Source organism: Brassica rapa, chromosome A07 (assembly GCF_000309985.2).
Source record: "Brassica rapa cultivar Chiifu-401-42 chromosome A07, CAAS_Brap_v3.01, whole genome shotgun sequence".
NCBI classification, from domain to species: domain Eukaryota; kingdom Viridiplantae; phylum Streptophyta; class Magnoliopsida; order Brassicales; family Brassicaceae; genus Brassica; species Brassica rapa.
In genome coordinates this window covers 18,000,024-18,026,802 of record NC_024801.2, presented here as the reverse complement: position 1 = coordinate 18,026,802, position 26,779 = coordinate 18,000,024, and the positions used below count along the sequence as shown (strand labels likewise).

Here is a 26,779-nt window from a genome sequence, read left to right as displayed (position 1 = left end):
TATGGGGGACCTTGGTGAATCGTCTTGGTTTATCCTGCAGCAATCAATATCATTTTTCTTGAAATTTACATATAATCGCACAAAATATAATTGCATATTTACATGGATATATTGTTTCTACAACGTGAACTCAAGTAGTGTAGGCTTATTTTCTTGTTGAACAATTTTTTTTAATTGGTTGTATTCAATACGATATCATATCCGGAAGTTGACATAATATCGACCACATGTGATATGATCGTAAATGTATGCGTGAAATAAATAGCTGGACCAATTTTATAGTTTTCTAACTTTGCGGCCATTAATTATATTAAAAAAGATTGTGCTCACTTTCGAGTTAAAGCATAATCTGAGTAGGAGGAGAATGGTCCACGTACAAATACGATCGCAACCTTCATTAATTTTATACGATCTCAAGTATCAACACGTAAAACAGTATGATCAACCTCTTCTTTCTATCGGTCACGTTTCTATTTCTGTTTTCGCATTTGTAGCTTCCAACGAAATTTGAACCGACAAAAAAAAAAGATCGTATTATTGGGACTTATAACTAGTTAAAATTAAACACTGGTCATATTCTTTATACTGATACACTAAGCTGTACAGTTGTTTGTAGGGGTGTTCAAAAGTCTGCATAATACTATGAGATGGGTTTAGGGCCTCAAATATACGGTGAGATGCTTTCAGCGATACGTGTAATTAAATATCATCAGTCTCAGATTTTCTTACATTTCAAGTTATGCATTGAGACTCTTAGCTCTTGTTTTCTTTTGTTTGATAAAGGTTATTCAATTATTAAAAACACTACATATTTAACATAATATTAAAAACCCCACAGAAAAAAAAAGGGTATTAAACCTCACGTCTCTCCGATAAGTAATGCATAAACATGAACGGTAAGATAGCAACCTTTCATTTATTATCTAACCATTTCTTTTTCTCGGTCTATGTATTATGAGAAATATCTTTCTTATACATGTAACATGCTCATCCATACGAATTCTTTCCTATGATAAAAACCCAAAATAAATTAATAGCAATAAAAAAAGATAAATATCAACACTTATATGCAAACAAGACTCTTCTACAAGTAGAGATCCCTACCTCCTTTGTCTCTCTTTAATTTTGTGTTCGTGTGAGATCTAACAACCTTTTGAATCCGACAAGAACGAGACACAAACACATTGTAACATGTTAGGAAGATTAAGAGATGACGATGAGGAGCAAGAAGAGAGATCCTTCTACTATGGTGGAGCCTCCGTACCATTCGTATGGGAGTCAAGGCCAGGCACACCCAAACACAATCACTTTTCCGAGTTCTCTCTTCCCCCGCCACTCACGCCGCCTCCGTCTTATTACTCCTTCGGGATTTTGTCGACGCCAAAGAGACAGAACAAGGTGCGAGCAAAACTAACTAGAATCATGTCGATGTCTATGTTCCACGACATCAAGAAGGCCAGTAACAGTAGAAAGACGACGACCAACTATATTTCTGGGTCTACGTCTTCTTCATCCTCGTTTTCCTCGTCACCACATTCTTTGAGAAAACCAGTGAGTCATGTTACAAAGAGCATGAGTTTAGGTCGTCACCGACCTTGACCTTGACCCTGTGTTACTCCAATGGTGGAAGAAAAGGTTGAAATTCTTCAATGGGGAGCATGAATCCACTGGTACAGCTCTCACCATCGGTGACATGAACAAAATTTGAATATGTTAATTTATTGTGTCCTTGATTCGTTCTGTGAGCTGTTTGCTTCATTGAAGAGAGAGTGTTGTCTTTGATGTGTAATTGTAATTGTATGATGTATATATCAGTATAAAGATCTATATAGTTCGTCTCCCAGTAAAACCATGTCAAATATTATAAACTGATAGATCTTTTGTATACACAAACGTTGGCATGTCATGTGTCCTAGGGGTCAGTGAAATATTCCATGGGAGAAGAAGCCTTAGCTATACACTGATACGAACAAAACGGGTTATGGTGTGTCGTTGATATCCTTACTTAATCTAAGTCGCTACTAGATACCTCTTCTTCTTGCAGCTCAAAAGCATCAACTTCTGCAAAGTAGGCTTTCTGCTGCTCAATATATTCCTGATCCACATTATCTTCTTTATGCTTCTTTACTGTTCGCTGCCTCTGTAATATAGCCATAGATACATAATTAGATTTGGACAACACTTTTTAAACAACCAGTATGTAGAAGGCTCTAATAATCGATAAGAGGAGATACAAGTTGCATATCTCATTACAGAGGCAGGTAAATTTGTGACAAATCAATGTTGAAACATAAGATGCACTGATATAAAAATTGCTAGAGCCCAAAAAAACCGATAGACCCACAGAAAGATCAAAGCAACAGAGAACTATTACACTTCTGATAAGTATATATATAAATAGCTAGAGATTTAAAAAATTTACCTTTTTGGGAGCAACTTTTGAGGGCTTCGTTTTATTTTCATCTTCTGGAAGTTTCCTCTTCCTGTGATCCAAATTCAAAAAAAGACTTACTCAAACAACGCCATGCTTGAATTTTATACAGGCCACAAAATGCTAAACAAGTTTGATGCGCATAGTAGGTTCAACACTAATACCAGTTATCTCATCTAGATTTCTTACTGATAAGATTCTTTCCAAAAGAAGAGAACCAGACCACAAGAGAGCAGCATACACTGTGTCCTACCCTGATTCTAAATGTCCATAGTACTACCATATCTTATATACCCAAACCCCAACATTTCTATATCAGTAAATGAGTTTTCATACCCAGGGCTTGATAACAAGTCAAGACGAAGGCGAGGCATTGCACTAGAGGAAGACACGTCTTTACTCCTTTTTCTCCCAGAAGCCTTCCTTCTAACAGTGTAAACCGAGTAAGGCTCAGTAAAATCCTTGTCACCAACACCTAAAGCATATAAGACAGTTCTTAAAACATCAGCCTAAGGAACATGACAATGACACCCAACCCAACTAGTTCTCTCACACTATACCAAGAAACGTGACAAGGCAAACACGAATCAAAAGATTCCTCCTTTCAATTCCTTAAAAGATACCAATACACAAAACCCTAGAATTGCGCACAAATTCAATTCAACTCAAAATCGATATCCTAGAACCAAATTCGAGCAAACCCATTGTAATTGAAATCAATTACACTCACCGGAGCGAGGCCGAGGCGGCGCGGATGCCGGAAAACCTAGATCCGCGGACATACGGCGAGTTACCGGTCTCAACCGTGACGCGGCACCAGCGTCTGGTTTACCGACATCATCCGGTTTCGAGGGAGGAGAAGACGTAGTGGCCGCCGGAGATCCCAGATCGGCGGACGTACGGCGAGTCACGGGCCTAACGGACTTGGGAGCGTTTCCCGTTCCGGGAACAGCCTTTGAGGATATATTGACAACTTGGGCTTTCTCCTTGAGGGAGGTTTGATCAACTAATCGCTTGAGAGAAGACGAGAGGCTCGGGTTCGCGAATTTGACGGAGGAAGGAGAAGATGGAAGTTGGGGAGTTCTGGAGATGGTGTTGGTGCAATCTCCGAGGGGTTTTCTCTGTGGTCTTCCTGCGAGGGGACGGTGAGGTTCCATATTTCTCCGGCGAGTCGGACTCTTCGGATTCACCTGAGGTGACACTTGGATTGGCGGGAAGGTGGAGGGTGGAAAGAGGAAAGGGGAAGAGTTCTGAAGAAGACTCGCGGAGCTGGAGGATTCTATTGTTAGTGGATTTATGTATGGGCCCATTTTTGGTTAATTATTAATGGGCCTGTATGTTGTAGTGATCAGTGTAAGGATTAAACAAATCATTAGATATAAACATCTTTTTAGGACCACAAGTGGAAGCAACACAGAGGAATTGGTTTATCACATTCGCTACCTCTGGTCAGTTTTTTTGCTTCAGAATTGTTTTATTTTATAACAGAACCTTCTTTAGAACTCTGATCATCTTTAATCTGCTTGTTAATCATTTAGTTTGTTTTACTAAAACATTTTTTTAGTTTTAGTTTCAATTGGTGGAGCATTACGCAGCTGAAAACATAATTCAAAGACATGTTTTGTAAATAAAATAATAACTTAAATCAAAATAATTAAAATATATTACATTTATTACATTTATTGTCACTTAATTTTTACTTCATATAATTATTTTACTAAATAAAAAACTCTTCATATTTCACTTAATTTAACCAAAACACGTAAAAATAGTTTTTTTATTAATTTATAAAATCAGTTAGACGTGAACAATTAGGTACAGGTTTTTATTTTCAGGTATCATTTAAAAAAAAAGATTAGGTCATGTTTGAATATTATAAATTTATGTGTAAATTTTGAGTTGGGTCCTTCTGGATCTGGATGAATTTGGTTATGATGTATAAAAACCTAAAAATATATAAATAACAAATGTATCTGAAATTAGTTTGGATATTTGTATAAAAAATAACCATATTACCCGATTATGTCCAAATATTTTGAATACAATTAGTTATAATATGATTCATCTATATTATATAACACAAATTATGAAAAAACACGTATCAATGTACGAAATTGTAAGAACTAATATCCGCTCAATCTCTAATAAGAACTTATAGCAACATACATTTTACGTGATTTGCTCACATATAATATTAAACTACTGTATATAGTTTTAGAAAGCTTAATGAATAAACGTTTGTTTAAACATATGATTTTAATAAATTGAGAGTCAAATCGCAAGTGTTTCAAAAAAATATATAGGATTTTTAACATTAAAACCCCTCAACTAAATTTGTTTTGGGTAAAATCCCTCAAATTAAGTATTCAACAAAAAAAAATTTCAAACTAACTTTATTTAATGAATTAAACCCTAGCATATCATAATTACCAATACTACCGGTAAATCTTTAGTATAGGGAGTTTCTACATTAAGTAGACATAATTGAGGGATTTTACCTTTAAAAATAAAAAAATTCTGAAAATTCAAAATTTTATATTATTATCTAAAATTTAGTAACTTAAATTTTCAAAATTAGCATTTAAATTTTTTTTTGTAAATATATGAGTTTGATGTGTTTTTAACATCAATATTATATATAATAAATTAAAATATAAAACCCAGAAAATATAATAAAATTTATCTAAAGATTTACATGTAATAAAACTACTAAAAGATTAAACATGTAAAACAAGAAAATATAATAAAAATTATATCTTATCTAATAAAAATGTAATAGTAAATCTTTAGATAATTTTTATTATATTTTTGGGTTTTTAAATTTTAAATTTATACATATATAATGTTGATGTTAAAAACACATCAAACTCATATATTTACAATTTTTTTAAATGCTAATTTTGAAAATTTAAGTTACTAACTTTTAAATAATATTATAAATTTTTTTTTTTTTTTTATTTTTAATGGTAAAACCCCTCAATTATATTTATTTAATGTGGAAACCCCTAAACTAAAGATTTACCGGTAATAATAGTAATTATGACATGCTAAGGTTTTAATTCATCAAATAAGTTAGTTTGCGTGTTTTTTATTAAATATTTAGTTTGAGAGTTTTTACCCAAAACAAATTTAGTTTAAGGGTTTTAACGTTAAAAATCCAAAAATCCAAAAGTGTACTACTATCTAATAAAATAACAAACAATTAAACTTTTGACTGGCCCCATCTAAAATGTAATAAAGTAAGAGGAGCATTAACGCATGGTTTTAAAGAATTTTAAGAGCTATGGGGCCTACCAAAAAGTTAAAACCCATCCCTTCTTCCTCTTCTGCAAGAGGCGAATGTGGTAAAGTTTTTGTACTTTCGCGAGCCCCACTAAAACGTGACGGTCCGCGATTGGTACATTTTTAATTTTTTTTTCTTTTTTTTTAAATCGGACAAAACAAAAAAAAAAGTATAAAATAAAAAATAAGAACCCAGTTTTCTCTTCCTTGGGTTAATGCTGCTCTAACTATTTGGTACTACAACAAAATGTGTACTCCGATAAGACCTCATACTTCGTTCCTTTGTACTTTTCTAGTTTCGGACCTTCGGTTAGTGGATTTTAAAGGAGTTTGATAAGCTTTTTCTACATCCGGTATAACTAACCTTCCTAAAAACTTTGGAATATGGTAAGTGCACTTAATAATGTTCTCGTTTCCTTTACGCCAACTCCTCTAACGAATCTTTGCTTTTTTGCGTTGCTATAAATAATCAAGAACACACCATTTCTTCTCATTCATCAAATTACAAAGATCTCATTATCTAACTCAGATCATCTATCTGAAAGGCTCTCATTTTTGGTTCGTCTTATATTGTAGCCATGTCTCAGGTAATTATGTGACTTTGATCTCTCTGTCCATCATATCTTTCTTTATTTTCTCTCTTTTTGGTTCTTCCTGGTTCTTTTTGGCTATAAAAAGATGAGTTAATATTCAAGCAAGCACGTCTTTTAGTGTTCGTTTCCTAATGATGCTACCAATTGTTTAGGATAAACGCTCATCAAGATATATAGTTCTAGAGTAGCATATGTAACTAATTTTTTGGTATAGCATTAACGCTCTTCGTTGTTGATTTAGATATAAACTTACCTATTTATGTATATGTATTTTGGGCAGGATTCTTCCGATCAACATTCCTCGATATATATATAATCTTGTTCTAACTTTTTAGGATTAAAAATGTTTAATAAATGCAGACTGTGGTCCTCAAAGTAGGTATGTCATGCCAAGGCTGCGTTGGCGCCGTCAATAGAGTCTTGGGCAAAATGGAAGGTATTTCTATAACCTATTCTTTTTAATGATTTTAAGTACTGATTTTATATACTTTCTATTAAATATTTTACTATTATGCTTGTAATTTGCTGACTAAAGGTTTTATAAAAAATGATCTCAGGGGTTGAGTCATTTGACATTGATATAAAGGAGCAAAGGGTGACAGTGAAAGGTAATGTGGAGCCTGAAGCAGTTTTTCAAACAGTTTCAAAGACTGGCAAGAAGACTTCTTATTGGCCACTGGAGGCTGAGGCTGAGCCTAAAGGTGAGGCCGAACCTAAAGCTGAGGCCGAGCCTAAGGCTGAGGCCGTGACTGAGACTAAAACCGAGGCTGAGACTAAGATTGAGGCTAAGGTTGATGCAAAGGCTGATGTTGAACCAAAACTCGCAGAAGCTGAGACTAAGCCATCAGAAGTTTAAGTACTAAAGATGAAAATAGGGCTTTTTATCTGTATTTGAATTGTTTCTTATTGTCTTTGATCGTGTGTTGTTGTAAGACTAAGAAATTTATGCTTTATCGACGTACCTAACATTTTTCAAGTTTTGATAACAAGATGTTGGACCCATGTTGTTCCGACTTTCTTTTTATATGTTTTAAGTGTTTAACTGATTAAATATTTACGTAAATCTTAAAATTATGGACGTAATAATAACTTAATCCACTCAGGCATCTGTCTGAATATGCGCAAGATGAGCCGGCCTCAATAATTTGGGACCCCAAAGCAAAAGTTTATTTGTGGCCTATAAATGTTTAAGATGAAACATGTACCCGACTCAAAACAAAAATGGAGATAGTCTTGCACGTGGTGCTTGCATTCAGCCGTCTCATATAGTGTAAGTCGACACTTAGTTAGCGAATGTTAATCGAGTCTGTTTATGCTGACCAAAAAAAATGTTGATGAAACGTTTATTGGACATGATATTAAGGTGGGGTTTGAACTACATTTTCCTATAAATGTTTCAATTTTTTAGAATAAATAGAGCTTCCTTTCCCTTTGGTGTTGCACAATGCCCAAAACCTATTACACTATGGAATTTCCCCTAGACGTGACCTTAAAGTTACATATCAGTATTTATGCGGCCACGAGCTGAAAATAAGAGCACCGGTCTGGGCCACATTGATATTATATTTCGTATGAATAGTATTATAAATCTATACCAGAGAAAATAAGTGTACGGATTCGATCATATGAAGAACAATCCATTCTTTCTGTTTTGCAAATTCTTTCTAGTACTTCATTTCATTTAATGAATTTTTCTGATTATGTGCTTGATAAGACTCAGAAAGCACACTCTAATTTTTTTTCCAGAAGGGTAAGTAAATTAATCTTGAAGCTATATATAAATGGCGTATATATCTATGGAAGGGGCGACGTGCTTGCACCACACATATTTTCTGTTGAATGGTTGGAAGTCATTTTCTTTTTCCCAACTCCCAAATCTCCACATTCTTGTTTCCTTTCTAATTAATTTTTCATTAATTAACTCATCATCGGTCATGTACATACGAAGCATATCCAGCGTACAAATAGACGAATTTTTTTATCATCCATTATAAAATACAATGAAGTTTCGAAGGTCCAACTCGACTCCCCCCCACCTAAAAGATTCTTTCGTGAATTAATCATTTCATCGTTTTTCTTTTTTGAGAAAATCATTCCATCTTTTGTCGTGTTTATTTGTCAAATTATGCTCAACAACTGTTTACGTAAACAATCATGGAGTTGATTATAAACGAAAATTGTATATAAAAATGTTCAAGAACGTAACCATCTGTTACCAACTCTTGAACAATAAATTAACAACTTGAGTTGAAAGCAAGAAACTGCTCGTCCATCATCTTCCCTTGTCGAGCTTCTTCATATCCTCAAGTTTACTCCAAAAATCTGCAAGATAGACAAAAACAAAATAAAACTGGAAAACCAAGAAATTGGATGGTTCAATTTGTACAACAATGCCATCTATTTTACGACCACCGAGGAACACGATATGCGGATCATGCTACGAAGGTGCTCGAACCACTATCGCACTGCTCAAGAAGCTTGATGGCTCGAAAGAAGATAATGGCAAATTGACCGATAAGTCCACCTTCAACAATGGCTCCGCTCTTTCTTCTCCTTTGTTTTCTTGTGAGGTACTTCATTATGTACGCTCACTTAGGTTTTCAGTAAGCTGCCTGTCAAAGTTTTTATATGTCAATTATATTACATGAATTTTTATTATATTCCAGTCGCAACCACTTGAGAAGGTGATCAAGTAGATGGAAAATATAAAAGAAATTGAAGACGAGCAGAAGAAGAGAATAGTTTTCTTCAGCAGCTTTGTTTCGGGATTCAAAGAAAGGCTTCATGCTGATATACTTTTATACCCCGGCGATGACGGACGATACATGCACATACAGCTTTTGTTGGTAAATTTACTGATCTCTACTTTATTTTCTTATATATAAATATGGCGAATATTTTCCTTTTTGGGGTTTGTGGTTCTTTTCTACATTATGTTCCATTCACATGAAACCATAATTTATAGAGTTTTTCTAAAAATAAATTACTTCGTTTTATGTGGTTGTTTTAAATTAAAAATCGATATACTGTATTGATTTTCTTAAAATTAATTTATAAAAGAAGAATAAAAGAAATTTGTAACATGTAAAACATAAAATAATGCAACCGTTCAAAGTTATTTTTCAATCGAGACTTACTTATTCGACTCTATATGATAATATTTTGTCCTTTGTGTTTATATAATCAGTGATCTTCAAGAAAATTCTAGATTCAGACGAATACAAAACCGCCACAGAATACGCGATAACGCTCCAAGAACTAAAGTCAGAGGAACTTCAAGCTCTCTTGGGTGGAGTTTCTATACACCGGCACATTGCTTCAGACAAGTTGGAGAAACATGTATATACTTTGTTTGTTGCAGCTGATAGGTACACGATTCATTACTTGTAAGAGTTCGGCGAGAAACATATGCTTAGTTCCTTGGAAACCACTAGTGTTCTTGATGTCTCGGATCTTGGTTCGAGCAAGACGCTGAAGGAAGCTGCTCTAGGGTTTGTGGTACGGAACATGGACGTCCTCGTTTTCAAAGACATTTTTTCAAGAATTCTCAAAAGTTCTATTACGAAAAATGGTTATGGCCCCCAATTGGCCCGTTAGAGAAAGTAAAGAGAACCCAACCTCAATTGGTCCATTATAGAAAGAAAAGAGAACCCAATTGGACCATTCTATTTCGTTTTGTAAGGGATTAACATTCCTACTTAGGATTAGCAAACTGTCTCTATTTATATAATGGTGATCTACTCGAGTTTTCTTTGATCATACTATTGCCTAACTAAATTTAAACCTATTTGTTTTATTCTCTCTCAATCGTCTGCTTGTTTTCTTAAGAAACTAAAGCTATGGCCGATCAGCAAAGAAACATGGATCTTTTCCATGATGGTCTAGCGAAGATCTTTAAAGAACAATGGCACCCCGATGTACTGTGTTTAGCTGGCGAGGATGATCACGAAGATCCTATCCCCGCCAATAAAGTTATTTTGGTATGTAACTTTCAATTATTAGTGTAGCATGCAAAAAAAACGTCGCCCAATTTTATGGCTAAACGATTTAATGATATATCATAGGGAGCAAGATCAGACGAACTCAGAGAGCTTTTTGATGGTGATGGTAAAGAGATTGAGACGGTCATTCTCTACGGAATGAACCATGAAGCGCTAGAGGTTTTTATCGAGTTCATGTACGTTGGAAATTCCATACAGTACTCCGAGAAGTTGAAGAAGCATGCAAGGTCGTTATACTTTGCAGCTAATTTGTACAGCATCCCCTTATTACGAGATCTATGTAGGTGCCAACTTATGTCTTCACTTAACATTGGGAATGCTCTTGATATTTTGGAAATCTCGAAAGACGATCCTCGTGAGAAAACCCTCCACGATGAAGCTCGGTGTTATGTCATACGTCACATGAAGGAGATTGCTTTTACTAGAGAGTTTAATTTGTTCGTGAAGAGAAACACAAGTTTAACCGTGGAGCTAATTAGGGTTCTTGCAATAAGAGGGGATAGAACATACCCCAAAAGATAAGAATAAGAATTTACTGGTCTGCTACGTATAATTTAGTCGTCAAGAGCTTTAATGAGGGTCGTTTGCTACCTTTGAAAGTTTCAGTCAAAAAACTTTTTTTTGTTAATTTTTTTTTCAATGCTCGAAATATGAATGCAAAACTTAGGAGATGTTTACTGGTTCTAATCTCATGTTCACCATTATTTATACCTGGAGTTTTTTCTAAAATTTTAAAACATTAAGTTATTTTACATTGTAAAATATTAAATAGATGATTTTACAACCAATAATTTATGTGAGAATTCATCTAACGATTTTATTTGCATTATCTTAAGATTTTTTTAATCTACATAATTATTAATAAATCATTATTTTCAAAAATCAAAATATAAACTCTTGGCATATAGCATTAATGAATTTTCATTCCAACCAATGAAATAAAAGACATTCACGGAATTTTTCTAGTCAATCCAAAAAAATAAAGCAAAAATTAAGATAGCATAATTTAATACTAAGTTGATTTTTTATAGACCAATTGGAAAAAAATGATTAAATAATATATTTTCTAATCATTGATAACAATGGATGAGTCTACGAAATACAATTTTTCACAAAACAAAAAAAAGAGAATAACCAGTTATAAATTATCTGATGATTATCAATTAGTTATTGCGACCAATAACAACAACAGTTTATTCAAGTTGTCTAGTTTATTCAACTTGTCTAGTTTTCCTATTAATTAGGATTCTTATTTTCAAAACCTTGTAGATAAATGAAACTCTAACCCTATTTATATTAGTTTTTGTTGATTGCTTGTCTGCAAAAACAAAGGACATGACAACGCAAACAAACTTAGAAGTTTTCGCCCATGGACTAGTGAAAGTTTTCAAAGAACAATGGGGAGTCGATGTATGGCTCAAGCCCGGCCACAACAATGATGGTGACGAACTCATCGCTGCCCACAAAATTATTCTGGTATGTGAATATCTTAAATCTTCATTCTTATTTAAACGTACGACCAACGAATTTTTGATGATATTATAGGCAGCAAGATCAAAGGTGTTTGCGACCATGTTTGAATCTGACAAAATAAAGAACTGGACTGTTCACGAGACAATAACTCTCTCCGATCTTAAACGTGAAGAGTTAGAGGTTTTTGTCGAGTTTTGTTACGCTGGAGAGTGCATGCCTTCCGAGAAGCTGAAGAAACATGCAATGTCCCTGTACCGTGCTGCTGAAAAATACGAGATTCCTTATTTACGGGATCTATGTAGAAACCATATTATGTCATCTATAAACGCTTCAAACGCTGTTGAAATTCTAGAGCTCTCAAGACTACCTTTCGACAAAACCCTCTGCGAATTTGCTAACAATTATATCGACTTTCACTCGAGTATGATTTTCCCTTTAGGTAGGTTTAGAACTTAAGGAAAGAATCGAACCCAAATCTCCTCATAGAGATAACAAAGCAATGTTTGCTTCCATTGTTCCCTCATATTTAATTGGTTCATCTCATTTATCATTCATGTATTAGCCGTGCTATGGTTACTTTCCATTAATGTTGTAAACCAGAATACTAAACAAGATTACTTTTTTGTTCATCGGCATAATATTAATAAAATTTAATATATAATAATATATCAATATAATATTATTATTTTGAGCAAATTAATATAATACTATTAACCACAAAAAATAGAACATAAGATAAAATTTTGTTTTATTTACAAAATATAATTAAGTATTTGAAATTTTCTATTTTATTTTTAATTTACATTGCCATGAAAAAAAATTATATGATTTTTTAAGCCAAATTAGCACTTTGGTTAAAAGTTAATAAATAAGTAAATAACGATTATTATAGAATTAATTTTTAAATATATTAGAAAAGAAAAATGACAAACTTATAGCATTTTATCATATATGAAAATAAAAAATACTGAATCATATCAATAAATTTTGGTTTCTCTATCACTAATCCTTCATATTTTTACAAATCAAATAGTTTTATTAATTGTATATAATATTAAAAAGTATATCAGAAGTGTAATAAATTTATAGAGTTTTTACCATATTTTATCGGGATTTCAAATATCGGATATTAAATTAAACCTATACCGGACTATATATCAGTCACTAAATTTACCGGTTCAACTGTGAGTCTAGGTCGTATACAAAAAGTGGTTTCCATTTGATTCACTCATTTGTCAGTATTCAACTTGAATAATCACTAGCTATTATTTCTTGAAAGAATTGTTTTAATAGATGGAAGTATCAATATATTTTAGATATCAAGACAAAAAAAAAGAGTAAATTATGACATGTCTTGGCAAAAACAATTATGACATGTAAAGTTAAAAAAAACGAAGAAGTATTTATAAAATATATAAAGAAACGACAGAAAGTGTCCTTCTGAGTTCTGAATGTTTATTTTGATGAAGTTATTCAAGTTTTCACAAAATAGTAATGTATTACTTGATGCCTAAAAATAAAAATAAAAATAAAACTTGATGCCGAAGGAATATTTTTCATTAGAAATTTTGATTGAGAGAGACATACAATTGATTCTTCTTGATTGTGTGTCTAACTAAAATCCCTTTTTAGGTCAAACAAATGTATAAATATAGAGAGAGATAATCATGAATACTTTATCTGTCTTTACCCTTTTGGATCATGGCTATCACTCCAGGTCCTGATTGCCACTGCAACTGCCTGTTTCACTGATTCGCCATCCATGCTTTCACAATCATCATTCTGGGAGATTGAAATTATAAATCATTTGTGAAAAATTATAATGAATGGACTAATATATAACAATGACAACGGAGATTAGTGTGCTTACATTTGATGAACCAATGGCATGCAAGCTAAATGAGTCCATACATGAAACCCTAGCTTCAACAACCTCAAGTCCAAGATCTTCAAAGGCTTCAAGAACACAAACCAACAAGCCTGCCTCATTCTTCCCTGACATTACTTTTATCATGAATCCCTTCTCTAGGGTTTCCACTGTAACCTATCGTCAGTACAAAACCCCAAAATCAACTGAAGCATTTTAATGTAAATGGGTCAAATACTCAAAGATATACGTTGATATACCATGTGACCGGTAGGATCACAGAAATATTTCTCAGACGTGGTCTCATTGTTGATTTTTTCAACTTTCTGCTTAAGCTTTTTTATATATTTTGATGCATCCACTATGATCGAGGTTTCACTTTCCTGCAAAACGTGTGATTCAAGTTTAGTCTGAGAAAACTTCCCATTTTAACACATTTTGGCTCTTTTATTTTTCTTGTTAAAACTATATTGTTGATTATGGTTAGAACGAAGTAAGTAACTAACTATATATTTAAGATAGACAGAATAAAATCAAATAACAAATATCTCTAAATGATTACTCTCAAAAGCGATATCCCAAAAAGTATTACATATAATGAAAAGGAGTAAACTTTGATCTCTAATGAATCAAAGAAAGATAGAGGTCACGGTTAAATTGGTAATTTGGTATGTAAAATAGTACGACTGAATTGGTTATATAGTAGAGGTCGAATCATAACAAAAAAAAAAAAAAGTTAAAAAGAGAGTGATGGAATCAATTACAGCATTAGAGTTAGTGATTGAACGAAGCAATTGAAACTTTTCACGAAGAGAGGAATCTCTCTTGTATTCCCTCGAAACCATCCTTCAAATTTTTAGTTTCTTCTCCTCTTACCCTACGGTTTTTCTTCTATATATATATATATATATATACTAAGAAAGAGAAATTAGAGATCAGAGTTTCTACAACGTTTATAGGATCCTCTCGTCTCTCACATGTCTGCCTTACAGTCTGATCTCTTCATCGCTACAGAATGTGATACATACGGACAAATCCTTTGGTATCTCGTGAATTACTTGATTGCCTCTATGTCTAGTTACACGTTATTCTATATTATATATTTCTACAATTTATACTTACGTGAGAGTACTTATATATATAAGAAAGTGAATGTGTAAAGATCAACACGTGTGAGGGTATATTCGATGTAATGATCTTGTATCTAGAAACAAATATTGATAGAACTTGTCGAACTAAATGGAAGCGATAATAAGACCATCTCCTATAGTCTTTTATTTTGAAGAAAAACATTAAAAAATGAAGGAAAACTTTCAGTAATAGTGCAGCATTTTGAGAAATTTTTTTTTATGAATAGTGTTCCTTCAAAGTTGAAGAACACCATTTACAAACTCATTTTAGTAAACTCATTTTAGTGTTAAATTTCTTTATATATAAATTAGTCCTTAAATTTTTAATAATTTGATGAAAAAAAAACTTTTTATAATTTTGTTTTATATCTAAAAGATTCAATGTTTATGCTTCATTTTTAAATAAATTATTATTACCTTAGTAATACAATTATAACTTTATATAAATCATTATATCTTTTAGAAACTAAAATTATTTTAGTTCAAATAAAATTATATTTCAGTAAAATTTGTATGTTTAATAAAATAATAAGCATTTTGGAATTAATCATAAGTAGTAATAGTATAACTAATATATTTAAATATATTTTTTTTGAAAGGAACCATTGGAGCAAAATTCAAACTCAATTTGAATTTATTTTATTTTGAAAAAAATAATGAGGTAAACTATTCTTGATGCCCTAAAGATAGAAATACAGTCAGTCAGTTAACATGACCTTCAAGATCTAACACATCTTCTTTATAAAAAAAAGGAAACCATCTGGCATACATGAATTTTTTAATATCCCCATAAAGACCAGTTTGGTTAAATTAAAAATTATCTCCAATTTAGACATATAAATATATATATATGTGAGACACAAATCCGTTTAAGTTTCATGAACTTTAAAAATAAAACTAATTGGTGATAAGTGAATTAATCTAAGTCATTTGGTTATAGGATCTCACCACGCCTCTTTCAATTGATGACTCTTATAGGTTCATCTTAAACTAAATTCTACTTTAGATCCAGTAATAAATTATTTTATGAATCATCTTAGTTGGCAACAAAAAAAACTTTAATAACATGTAAAATTTCATGTGCTTCTAAATTAAAAATTAAACTAACTACTAACTATCAATATGGACCGATCCAAATATTTTATATATTATTGTTGATCTATTTAAACTTCCAATGTGGGATCTCAATACCTTCCCATTGTGAACTGCAAATATTCAATTGCATTTTCAGAATATTCCATCTATAGTTAACCGGTTTTAGTTTTAGTGATAACTGATTCGTATGCTTCTAATCTACATTTATCGTCCTTGTCTCTTTTTAATTGTTTTTGACAACTCATTCCACAGTTTTGTATATACATTTGTGCGTGTAAGCGATTCTTGAGTATATAAGGTTTCAAGAAATGAGGAGAGGACAAAAGTAAAAACGAAGAAGGGAACCGTGAGCTCGTAATGGAGCTGGAGGAAACAAAATTTTAAGATATTTATACATATATATAAATTATTGAAGTAGGAGCATCGAAAGAAGTGAAGGAAGAGGATAAAAGCAAACAGAAGAATGTTGTTGTGATTTTGGAATGCCTCCAAACACTCCTCACGGGGATATTTATGAGTTTCCCTCATCACTCTTATTGATCACTACCCAACATCTAATTGTTGTATATATATATATATATATATGCTTTTATTTGATATAAATATTACAATATGTATATGAACCTTATATATGTGCATGCAGACATAAAACATACATGTCATTCTTAACGAGCACCGATGCAATATGACAAATCTATTACCTTTACCTTTTCACTTTTTTATTGTAAGATATTACCAGGGCATGCTCTAAGATTTTGAAGATTATAGACAATTTAATCAGATGATATAATCTTTTTTTTTGACAAACTTGAGAATATATATATATATATATATATATATATATATATATATGTATATATAATTTTTTCTAGAAATTTTGAAGGTAATAGATCAATACTTCACCAGCCTATGCTCAGAGCCGGCCCTCAATACTACCAAGACCATATAATTACAATGTAACAATTTATTGTCACGCTGAATAATGCAAGCAAAACTCAATTGATACAACAACGTTGACAGAAAAAACTTCTTAAATTTGGATATATTTTAGGAAACCTGGGAAGATATCATATCTATTTACACAAAATTTTCTTGATTACTACACATGCCGGTTTAAAAAACATTCAAAAAGTACATGAGGCATATGTTTATGTAATCGCGTCTATGTTATAAAAATGTAATGAGTGGAGAATATGGAATTATCTTATTCCACAAGAACATATAAAAGTACCCATCAATTCACATGTGTGCCGATTAATCATCATCACAAAATAACACTGCAATATAGACAAACCCTTTCTTCTGACGTATAGCCTACTCATACATATCCTACTATTTCTCATATTCTTCTACTATTACAGTCTGCTTTCTGTCTTTTAACTAAAAAGATAGATATGTAGGATTTTAATTGCTCGGATTTGCCAAAGAAATGGCACTCACGTGACTTTTACTTCGGGAAGTACATTCATATTCACATGCACAATTTGACAATATAAGAAAGTTAAAAACCTGTGTTCAAAAAAAAAAAAAAGAAAGTTAAAAACCCTTTTAATCTTTAAAGCTGAGAAATAAACGTTTTCGTTGCCCATAGAGAGGTTAGTAGAAAGAAAGGGACGTGAGCAAGAGAGTTTGGACATGAACATTTCACATGCAAAGGCGATGTTGTCTCTTCCAATATATTAGTACTGATGCGTATTAATCGTGTCATGGACTTGTGTCCACTCATTTTTATAAATATGAAACGGAATTACATTAACTGCGTGAAAAATAATAATAGAATGATCACGCATTACAACAGAAAACGTCCACCACAAATAATTTAAAGTGAAATAATTGCACAGTACGTACTTAAGTAAATGTGTTAACATCATCAGTTCCTTCCTTTATGTGATAATAATCCCTTATATATTAAAAGAAAAACATTACCACATTTGAGTTAGTCATGTGTCATCACCATAATTAGTTTTAAAATTCTTAGAAAAATATGTTGGTTCATCTAAATATATAATAAGTTTTTTATTAAACTAACCATAAATTCGTTATTAATATTTTTTATTCTTTCCTTAAATAAAAATTACGGAATTGCCTAATGTGGCTAAAATATATATATAAATTAATGATTTTGAATAATAAAGAATTGATAAAAATTAGTGTATTTTATATCATATTTGTTTACTTTAAATTAATAAAATAAATTAAAAATACATTAACCATATAATAAAAATCTAAATTTTTCTGTATATATTATATTTTGATTTTTTTAAACGAGTATAAATTACTAAAACTGTTAAAAGTCTCACATTCAAATTTTTGCGATCCATGGTTTAAAGGTTTTTGTTATGATAAAATATAAATGATTACAAAATCATATAACTAAGAAGTCTCATTTAATAAATATTAAGTGCAAAAGATATATATATATATATATATAAATTAAACTATATACCATCTAAAATATATAAATACTTTAATTTCAAAATTTTCTTTGAATACATATTTTGGTAAAACTTATTGAATAAATATTGACAACTTAATATTTAAATTTTAAACTTAGCTTTGAATTTTTTTTAAAAAATTACAAAAACTATTAATCACACAATGAAAATTTTGTTATCACTTATCTAAAGTTTTTGTTATAAAAAAATACAAATGGTAAAATAACCATATTATATATATGTTAACGTCATTTAAATTTAATTATATACAATTGAAAATATAAAAAGTAATTGTTTGGATTAATGAAACTTATTTATGTGTTCGCATCAATTTAATTATATATGTAATAATTACTGAATTTTTAATTATTCAATATTTTTTTTTATAAATATGTAAAAGAACATATAATACATAAAAATAGTATATATAATGTTCGTCCCGTGCCCTAACCTAGTATATAGTTATTTTTCAAAACAAAATTAAGCATGAGTGCATGACTAATGTATGTATGTATGTATACACTATCTAGAAACCGACTGTGTAAAAACGGATTATGACGCCATTTCCCCTAAAGGCTTCATTACCAGTCAAATAGTTTTGTTTTTGAAAAAAGTCAGTCAAATAGTTTACTAAATAATTTCCTTAATTGTCATCCTTAAATATCTGTAGTGACACGTGAGTTTGATAAAACTGTGGACTTTGGTTAACGGTAGAAAGAGATAAAAAGAGAGGAGGGGTCGAGAATAGAAGAGAAAAAAAGTTGGGTGTGTAACGAACGTAATAACAGAACGTAGTAAGTTGAGAAAAAAGGTTAAGGGCACTAATAAACTATTAAAAAAAATATTTTCGCATATTTTACTTTCTTTTTATTTGATTTCTATATATATACATATATATAAATATGTCATTTCTTCTTTTTTTTCCATTACATTATGTATGTAATACAAGAAAATATTTGTCTTAGAGGTTTTTTTAAACTTTTTGCGACCTCTTAAAATCTGAATGGCTGTTATAGCAGATTTTGGTTTCAATTCATCTTGTAACCGAACCTTCATTTTTCTCGAAATAATGATATTTACAATTTAACAAAAAAAAATATATTTCATTTCTTCTTCTTCTTCTTCCATTACATTATGTATATATGTAATAAAAAAGAAAACAAAATATATAAAAATGTTAGAAAGTCTCGTGTTTGTGACAGCTATATTTCCTTTGTCTTCTCTCCAAAGGTATTGTATTCCCTTGTCCGAATCAAATATCATTTCATGACACCTAAATGCACATATTTATAACATTATGAATTTAACAAAAGCTGAAAAAACCCCATCATTTTGCGTATAGGATACTAGATTAACACCATATCCACGTGTTTTCTTCGTCGTGTGAGGCATCTCGTCGATCGGGTTTCTCGCTGTCCATCGTGCAGAAGGTGCGGCGAGGTCTCTCCTTAATGGCGAGTTTGTGAAACTCCCGGTTTCGTCGGCTCCAGCGGTCTCTTGTGTTGGCGCGTGTGCGTATGCGGCTTGGCTTTTGAGTCGGAGTCGTCTATGGCTTTCGGCTATATCCTAGTTTGTGGCACTTCCTTTGTGTCCTCTTCTAGCCTCGGTGCTCCCTCTAGATGTCTACGGTGGTCCTTCTTCAGCTGCCTTCATCGTCATGTTTTTTGCTTTCGTTCTTTTTTTGCAAGCTGGTCAGCGCCTTGGTTCTCAGGGTCTGTCCATGTTCGATGTTCTCCTCCTCTCTAAGTGGTCATTGGTTTAGGTGGAGCTCATACTTCTTTGGCTTGAACTCATCATCCCAACACTGAAGTTAGTCTCTAGACATTCTGCTTTCAAGTGGATGTGTTATTTTGGTATGTGAAATGGACCTAGAGTGCTTATTGTGGAGTTTTTGATGCTTTCAGTCCGTTTTGTATAGGCCTTTTATGTATGGCTCCTTGGTGGGTTCACGTCCGAATAAATGCTTGGTCGAGTTGATGCGGGTGCTTGGCCTCTTGGTGCTTGGCTCCTTGGTGACTTTTTGTTCGTGTTGGCAGATACTCAGGAAGTCTTGGGCTCTTTAAGAGCGGATCATCATAGAAGCTATAATTATCGAGTTCTCATTCTCGTTGTAATTGTGACTCTTTTTTTTGCGGCAATCGGTGAATGCAGATTAGTTGAGGCCTCTTGATATTGGTTTCTGCCTGTTGTGTCTGTTCCAGCTTAGACTAAATCGAATTTATGTTTAGATTTTATTTTTTCTTTCCTGTATTTCTTTTTTCCATTGTCCTTCTATCAAAAACCTTGAAAATTGGTAATAATATTTTTACATTTTTACAAAAGAAATAAACATTGAAAACATATCCTTACAGACGATACCCATTCCATCTGTGCCACTCTCTTATTCCAAGTGACAAAAAATTTATATTAGAGAATTAGGTCACAGGGCAGCTTTGAGCTCTATCAAACAATGTCACTCTTTTTGAATTTTTTTTTTCCAGATGGCATATATACACATAACAGAGAACTGAAGAAAATATCTGATTAGCTTTTGTAGTATTATCACAGCTAATTTTGGGTTTTTAACTAATCAGCTTACAACTTCTTTTTAAAATAATTAGTTTAAAACTAGATCCTTTCTCCGCGCTACGCGCGGATAATATATTTAAATTTGGGGGAGATTACATGTTTACCACTTTCATGGTACCATTTTTTATTTTTACCATCATTAAAAAGACATTTTCAAAAATATCTTCTTCATTAAGTAGCAAAAGACTCTTATGCCCTTATTATTTATATATATAATAAATCATTATTTAAATAAATAAAAGTTAAAAATAAAAAATAAAAACTAAAAAAACATTAAAAAAATAAATAAAAAATAAAAAAGTAAAAAAAAAAATTATTTACTTTTTTTTATGTTTTCGAATTATATTTTTTCAAATTCTAACTTTTTTATAAAAATATTTTTATTTTTTTTCAAATTTCTTTTTGAAAAACGAAAATTATGTTTGAAACTATTTTTAAAAAATATTTATATATTTTAAGTATTTATTTATATATTTGTTAGAATCCTCAATTTCACATTTCAAAAACCCTACTCAACCCCTCAACTCTAAACCATAAGTCTAGATTAGTTAACCCTAATGGTATAATTGTCTTTTACTCTTCATTAAAAGTGAGGGTAAAAGTGATTAGTGTAAACATGAAAAGTGGTACTATGAATGTGCTATTTGTGGCAATTTCCCTTAAATTTGTTACATTTATCTTTTTTATTTGTATGTGAATTTTTGTATACTAAATTATTTAGAATTAATTTTTAAATTTGATTTTTTTAATATATTTTTAGTTTGAAGTAAGTATTTCTATTATATGTAACATAATTAACTAATAAAATATGAAGAATCAAGTCCAGGATTTTAGAGTTATGTAAAAAAAGTAATATTATATATAGAGCATAAATTATCTTAGTTCAAAGATCGAAATCTCATCTCGAATAAATTCACGAAAGAAAGAGTACTCCAATAACCTAATTAAAATATAAAACCCACTTTAAAAAAAAATGAACTTAACAATATTTTTTAACGTATAATAGTTGAAAACTGACAATTGAATATCGATCTAGAATATTATTTTAATACATCTAATGGTAAATATTAATTGTAATAAACAAATTTTGAATTTTGTAATATTACATGAATTAGAAGTCTTTAAAATCTAAAATCTATTTTATTAACATAATATTTTTTTATTCATTTATTATTTTGACGTTATTTTGATAGGATTTAGATCAGACATGGCGAGTAGTTTGGAATGGAAGCGGTTGAAAAAGAAGAGGAAGGGTCGAGTTTTCCCTCGTTATAAAGAAGAAGAAGCGATTAGTTTATCCCTATCAGTTTTTAGATATCATTTGTTGTGTGCATATATTTCCAATGAGTGTCTTTGGTCCAGTGGTAAAGCAGCATCCGCGTTTAATATAACCTAGGGTTCGAACCCCCATCCCATCGCAATTATAATTTTAGTCAAAATTTCAAATATTTTTGGCTTAAATAAAGATTTGTACTATCCAACCACTCGTGTTTCCATATATATATGTTTTCCTCATCTCATCCGGTTAATATATATTTTTATTTTTGGGCATATATTTCAATGAGTGTATTTAGCCTAATGGTAGAGAAGCATCCGCATTAGTTCTTATATAGGGGTTCGAATCTCAAAAAAACCCGTTTTTATTTTTTACAACAAACCATTTTCTTAGCTTATATAAAAAGTTATATATTTTAGTCATTTATATATGTGCAATGAGTGTCTGTAGCCTACTGGAAGAGTAACATCCGCATTAGCTCTTATATAGGGTTCGAACACTAAAAAACCCGTTTTTATTCTTAAAAACATACCATTTTCTTAGCTCATATAAAAAGTTATATCTTTTAGTCATTTATATATTTGCAATGAGTGTCTTTGGCATACTGGAAGAGTAGCATCCGCATTAGCTCTTATACAGGGTTCGAATCTCAGTCATCCCGTCTGTAATTATTTTAAAAAAATTCATTTTATTGTATTATCTAAGAAGTTATTGTATTTAGTTATGCATATATCTACAAAGAGTGACATTAGCCTAATGGTAGAGTAGTATCCGCATTAGCTACTCTACTTGCAGGGTTCGAATCTCAGTTAACCAGTTTTAAATTTTTTTAAAGAATATCAAATTTTATTGGCTTACTTACAGCAGGTTATTGCATTTAATCATCCATGCTTATTCACACAAATCGTTTTATTATTGTATTTGTTTTGTGTAAAATAACTTATTCCCAAACAATGATAAGCTAATTATGTACACAGATCCTTCTCTACTATACTTAAATAGAAATCGGAATCTAAAATTCCTGAATCAGTTTATCATCATCCAGAATATGTGGTAAATATATATATAGATAACACCATTTCATTGATCAAATTGTATAACATAGAAAATATTAATAGTTTATGTTATTAAAAAGAGATAATAACCAATGGTTGGTATAATGTTGCAGAGGAAACCAAAGATAAAAAGGATGTCTCAAACAAAAAAAAAAAAAGGAAAACACACAAAAAAAAAGAAGAAGCAAATGAAGTCAAGGCTACTTCATTAGCCACATTTGGCACGCTTCACACCCTCAGACTCTATCTCATCAGCACCCCTTTTTCCAAACTCAGCTGCATTACCTACTCCTTCCGCATCACCTATTACATCAACATCCCCTTCTAAATTGTCCTCAGGTCCTGCGGCATCGGGTGGGAGCACCTTTGTCACAGTCAGAGTCTGAGTCTTAGCGTCCAGATTGTGTTTTGATACCTTCACAATGAACTTTCGCGTCTGTCCAATAGTATCAATCATAGCCTGAGGAACTGGGACCTTATGATCGCCTTCAATATTGTCATTGACCTAACACATAGTAAGACATATTCAGAACATTCTTTAAACTACTCTTGCAATAACACATTATTGTCATTGATCTCACAAATTTCTAATTACCTGATAGTATTTCTCAACCAACTCGCTTGCTTTCTTTCCAGTCAACTCCTCACCGGCATCACCGAGGACAACAAACACGGCTTGATCATTGTTGTCATACACAGAGAGTCTCGTCAAGTACCTAGTAAAGATAAGTGTCAACAACCATTACGTTCAAGAATGTGTAAAAACTTTACATAAACCACTTACTGCGCCACACCAACAATCTCACTCTTCCCGCATTTCTTACACATTAACGTTGTGGGCCCTTTGGTTGCTTTGGTATGGCACACACCGCAACCTATATAGTACCAGCCAGACCCGTGCACAACATCATCAATAGTTGCTGTGCACTCAAACCAAGCAACCTGAAATAATACTCAAAATTCAATGCGAAATCTAATATCCTAGTAGATGTATCAAATATTGCAGATATAATACCTTAGAGGACGCCTGGTTCATATAAGCAAAAAGTTCTCCCAATGTCGCTGGCTCAGGCTTGGTAATCACCTCTGCATTAACCCTACTGGCAACGTCCAAATTAGAGTTCAACCTGAATAACACGCCAACACAGACATTACAATATGAATTAAGGTAATCGCATTTGGAAACATGAAACTAAACCTTACCAGCTGAGGTAGGAGAGTGTTTCTTGGATATCACTATCCATAAATACACGTGAGGACGCCATTGCCGATAGAGACAGAACACCTATACGGAAAGAATGCAATGACACAGTAGCAACTTATATAAATAAAGTTAATGCCTTAGCAATAGCAACACAAACCTCCAAACCGTTTCGGGTTTAAAGTGGTGACCAAAATAACACGGGCAGTGCCTCTAGATGCTTTAAACTTATCAATGAACTCAAAGGCCGCCTTGTCCCAGAGGTACAACTTCATCACAGGATCGCTGCAACAACAAAAATCGTGTATTATACAATTACGAATATAGTTTTTTGTTAATAATTACGAATTTATAATTTTTAGGTAATAATTGCAATCACGAAGATATAAAAACATAATAACTTACTCATGTGTCTGGACGTGAAGCTCAACTCGCCGAGACACAGCTATCTCACCTTCATCAAGCAATATGCTGTCAGTGGGAACCTTCCCATTCACAAGCTTGATATGGCCAATATAATCTGCAAGTGAAGACATCAAACTAATCAAATGTTATGATACAAACCAAGTTCAGAATAAACTATTATCCGGTAAGTACGGTGAATCGGGTTAATGAAGCGTAACTTACCATAAAGATCACCTTTCAAGTCGGAAGCACCATCGAACTCCCTGAATCCATGAATACGGATCCGATCCTCAGGGAAACAGATTGAGCTGTCCTCGAGAGCAGTTAGAGCAGAGTTCCATGAGAAGCTAATAGTGACATCCGAGTCAGCAATCCGGTACACTGTCTTGCTCTTTGATCCGTAAAACTTGTTGAGCCGGTACGTACAACCAGCTTTCATGTGAGGCAGATAGGTCTCAATCCTTCCATAAGAGATGAAACCTTGGATTACACTCGCCTGATGCAAAAAATAAAATTATCAGTTAAACATATGTTCAGTGAAAATCAAAATTGTTTAAAACATCTAAAACAAATAAATCAGTGAAACCAAAAATATTTAAAACATTTAACCCGTGATGGAAAGTAATCAGACAACAGATAATCATAAATTCACGATTCAAAATACTTTGTGTCGCCACAATTATAATGTCATTAGTCGATCAATCAAAGCGATGAACAGTAATCAGACAATACGGTAGAAAGTAATTATTAGATGCCAAAATATGATGTGGTACCTCTTCATCGATGAGAAGCATTTCGATGCCGATAAGAACCTTCGTCTGAACGTTCCAAGCTTCCCAAAAATGGATCAGTCGAAACCGTATCTCGTCTTCATGTGGCCCGAATTTCACGTCTTTGAAGGTTATAACCTTCCCTACGTCGTCGCTGACGATTGATTTGCCCTTGTCGATTGCTGAGACAGATGGTCTCCCTCTAACGCCGATAACGGGGCCGGAGGAACCACCAGTCCTGCCGTGTGTTCTGATCGGCCTCTGGGTTTCAGCAGTCGTACCTCTGGATTTCACCGGTTTATCAACGCCGGATGTTATGCCGGACTGAGGGCCGGATTTGCTCGTACCCTTTGAATCGGCCATTCCACATCTAGATTTCGTCGGACCGTTATCGCCGGAAGAGACACCGGATTGAGAGATGGGATTGACGGAATCGGAGGGGATCGCCGTCTCGCCTGTCATTTTCTCTGAGTCAGAAACGCCGGACACCTTCATCGCAGGTAGCAGTTGAAAGGATAGAACAGTTCTAGATCCAAAAAAAAATACACAGATTAAGAGATCTATATAGAACCGCGGACGGAGAAAGCGATAACGATCCATTAATGAGATTAGAACTCAGAAGAGTGGGGAGTAAATTTAATGTCCGCGATAAAGATCTGCGAAACGTAGTGAACGGAGAAGACGAAGAGAAATGGGATCGGCAGATCAAAAAAGAGAAGAGAAGGGGAATCGATAATCGACCAGGAAGCTTCACCGGGTCATGGACTATCCGGGCTTCCGGATTTCGAACATTATCGGGCCGAGATTTCGAACATTATCGGGCCGAGATTTCGAACATTTGACGCGAGGCCCAAAGGAAATGTGATGCGCGTCCGACGTGGCCAAACGGGGCTCTCCTATTGGCTGATTATTTCTGAGGATGTGGAGGCATGAGGGGAGCCCTTATTCCCCTTTTAGTATTGTATTGATTCTATAAATATACTTCCGAATAACTCAAAATTTATGATATTATATCTCTAAGTTCTTCTAGATTAAAAAAATAATAATATCACCCTTGGAGAGATACGTAATAGATTACTGATTTTATATAATGGCTTCGGGAAATTTGCAGAATCGAATTACTTTCCTTCTTAACTTTTACATAAGAGCAAATGTTAAAAATGGGAGTAAAACGGTAAACAAACTCACTGTTATAGT

The 26,779-nt window shown here is 32.6% G+C and overlaps 6 protein-coding genes and 1 long non-coding RNA gene across 9 annotated transcripts; 4 read left to right on the top strand and 3 right to left on the bottom strand.

The window, feature by feature from the left end:
- Positions 1-1,789: 1,789 nt before the first annotated feature.
- On the bottom strand, positions 1,790-4,808 carry LOC103830047. Its single transcript, XM_009105746.3, has 4 exons — positions 3,162-4,808; positions 2,768-2,906; positions 2,423-2,483; positions 1,790-2,140 (listed from the first exon to the last, which is right to left on the bottom strand). Exons 1-4 carry the CDS (start codon positions 3,739-3,741, stop codon positions 2,006-2,008), a joined length of 915 nt encoding a protein of 304 aa, XP_009103994.2. The 5' UTR covers positions 3,742-4,808; the 3' UTR covers positions 1,790-2,005.
- Positions 4,809-6,129: 1,321 nt separating this feature from the next.
- Positions 6,130-7,332, top strand: LOC103830045 (copper transport protein CCH). The gene is made up of 3 exons (XM_009105744.3): positions 6,130-6,300; positions 6,667-6,742; positions 6,864-7,332. The coding sequence occupies exons 1-3, from the start codon at positions 6,292-6,294 to the stop codon at positions 7,160-7,162; spliced, it is 384 nt and encodes a 127-aa protein (XP_009103992.1). The 5' UTR covers positions 6,130-6,291; the 3' UTR covers positions 7,163-7,332.
- A 506-nt stretch (positions 7,333-7,838) lies between these two features.
- Positions 7,839-12,704, top strand: LOC103830043 (putative BTB/POZ domain-containing protein At2g40440). Of its 3 annotated transcripts, none has more exons than XM_033274983.1 (3): positions 7,839-8,876; positions 8,973-10,286; positions 10,371-12,704. In XM_033274983.1, the coding sequence occupies exons 2-3, from the start codon at positions 10,146-10,148 to the stop codon at positions 10,827-10,829; spliced, it is 600 nt and encodes a 199-aa protein (XP_033130874.1). In that variant the 5' UTR covers positions 7,839-8,876; positions 8,973-10,145; the 3' UTR covers positions 10,830-12,704. The 3 variants fall into 3 exon arrangements, with proteins under 3 accessions (XP_033130874.1, XP_033130876.1, XP_033130873.1); XM_033274985.1 differs by having other exon boundaries at positions 7,839-9,152; positions 9,494-10,286; XM_033274982.1 differs by having other exon boundaries at positions 7,839-10,286.
- Positions 11,643-12,236, top strand: LOC103830042 (putative BTB/POZ domain-containing protein At2g40440). Its single transcript, XM_009105741.2, has 2 exons — positions 11,643-11,783; positions 11,853-12,236. The coding sequence occupies exons 1-2, from the start codon at positions 11,643-11,645 to the stop codon at positions 12,234-12,236; spliced, it is 525 nt and encodes a 174-aa protein (XP_009103989.1).
- A 615-nt stretch (positions 12,705-13,319) lies between the features above and the next one.
- On the bottom strand, positions 13,320-16,683 carry LOC103830041. Its single transcript, XM_009105740.3, has 4 exons — positions 14,412-16,683; positions 13,908-14,030; positions 13,651-13,824; positions 13,320-13,562 (listed from the first exon to the last, which is right to left on the bottom strand). The coding sequence occupies exons 1-4, from the start codon at positions 14,490-14,492 to the stop codon at positions 13,467-13,469; spliced, it is 474 nt and encodes a 157-aa protein (XP_009103988.1). The 5' UTR covers positions 14,493-16,683; the 3' UTR covers positions 13,320-13,466.
- Positions 16,684-18,148: 1,465 nt separating this feature from the next.
- Positions 18,149-20,628, top strand: LOC103830040. Its single transcript, XR_625660.3, has 2 exons — positions 18,149-19,537; positions 19,650-20,628. It is a non-coding gene; the product is annotated as an uncharacterized LOC103830040 (long non-coding RNA).
- Positions 20,629-22,448: 1,820 nt separating this feature from the next.
- Positions 22,449-26,579, bottom strand: LOC117125644 (replication protein A 70 kDa DNA-binding subunit E-like). Its single transcript, XM_033275519.1, has 9 exons — positions 25,586-26,579; positions 25,035-25,308; positions 24,813-24,927; positions 24,568-24,692; positions 24,410-24,491; positions 24,222-24,333; positions 23,991-24,148; positions 23,802-23,922; positions 22,449-23,711 (listed from the first exon to the last, which is right to left on the bottom strand). The coding sequence occupies exons 1-9, from the start codon at positions 26,180-26,182 to the stop codon at positions 23,415-23,417; spliced, it is 1,881 nt and encodes a 626-aa protein (XP_033131410.1). The 5' UTR covers positions 26,183-26,579; the 3' UTR covers positions 22,449-23,414.
- Between the last annotated feature and the right edge of the window lie 200 nt (positions 26,580-26,779).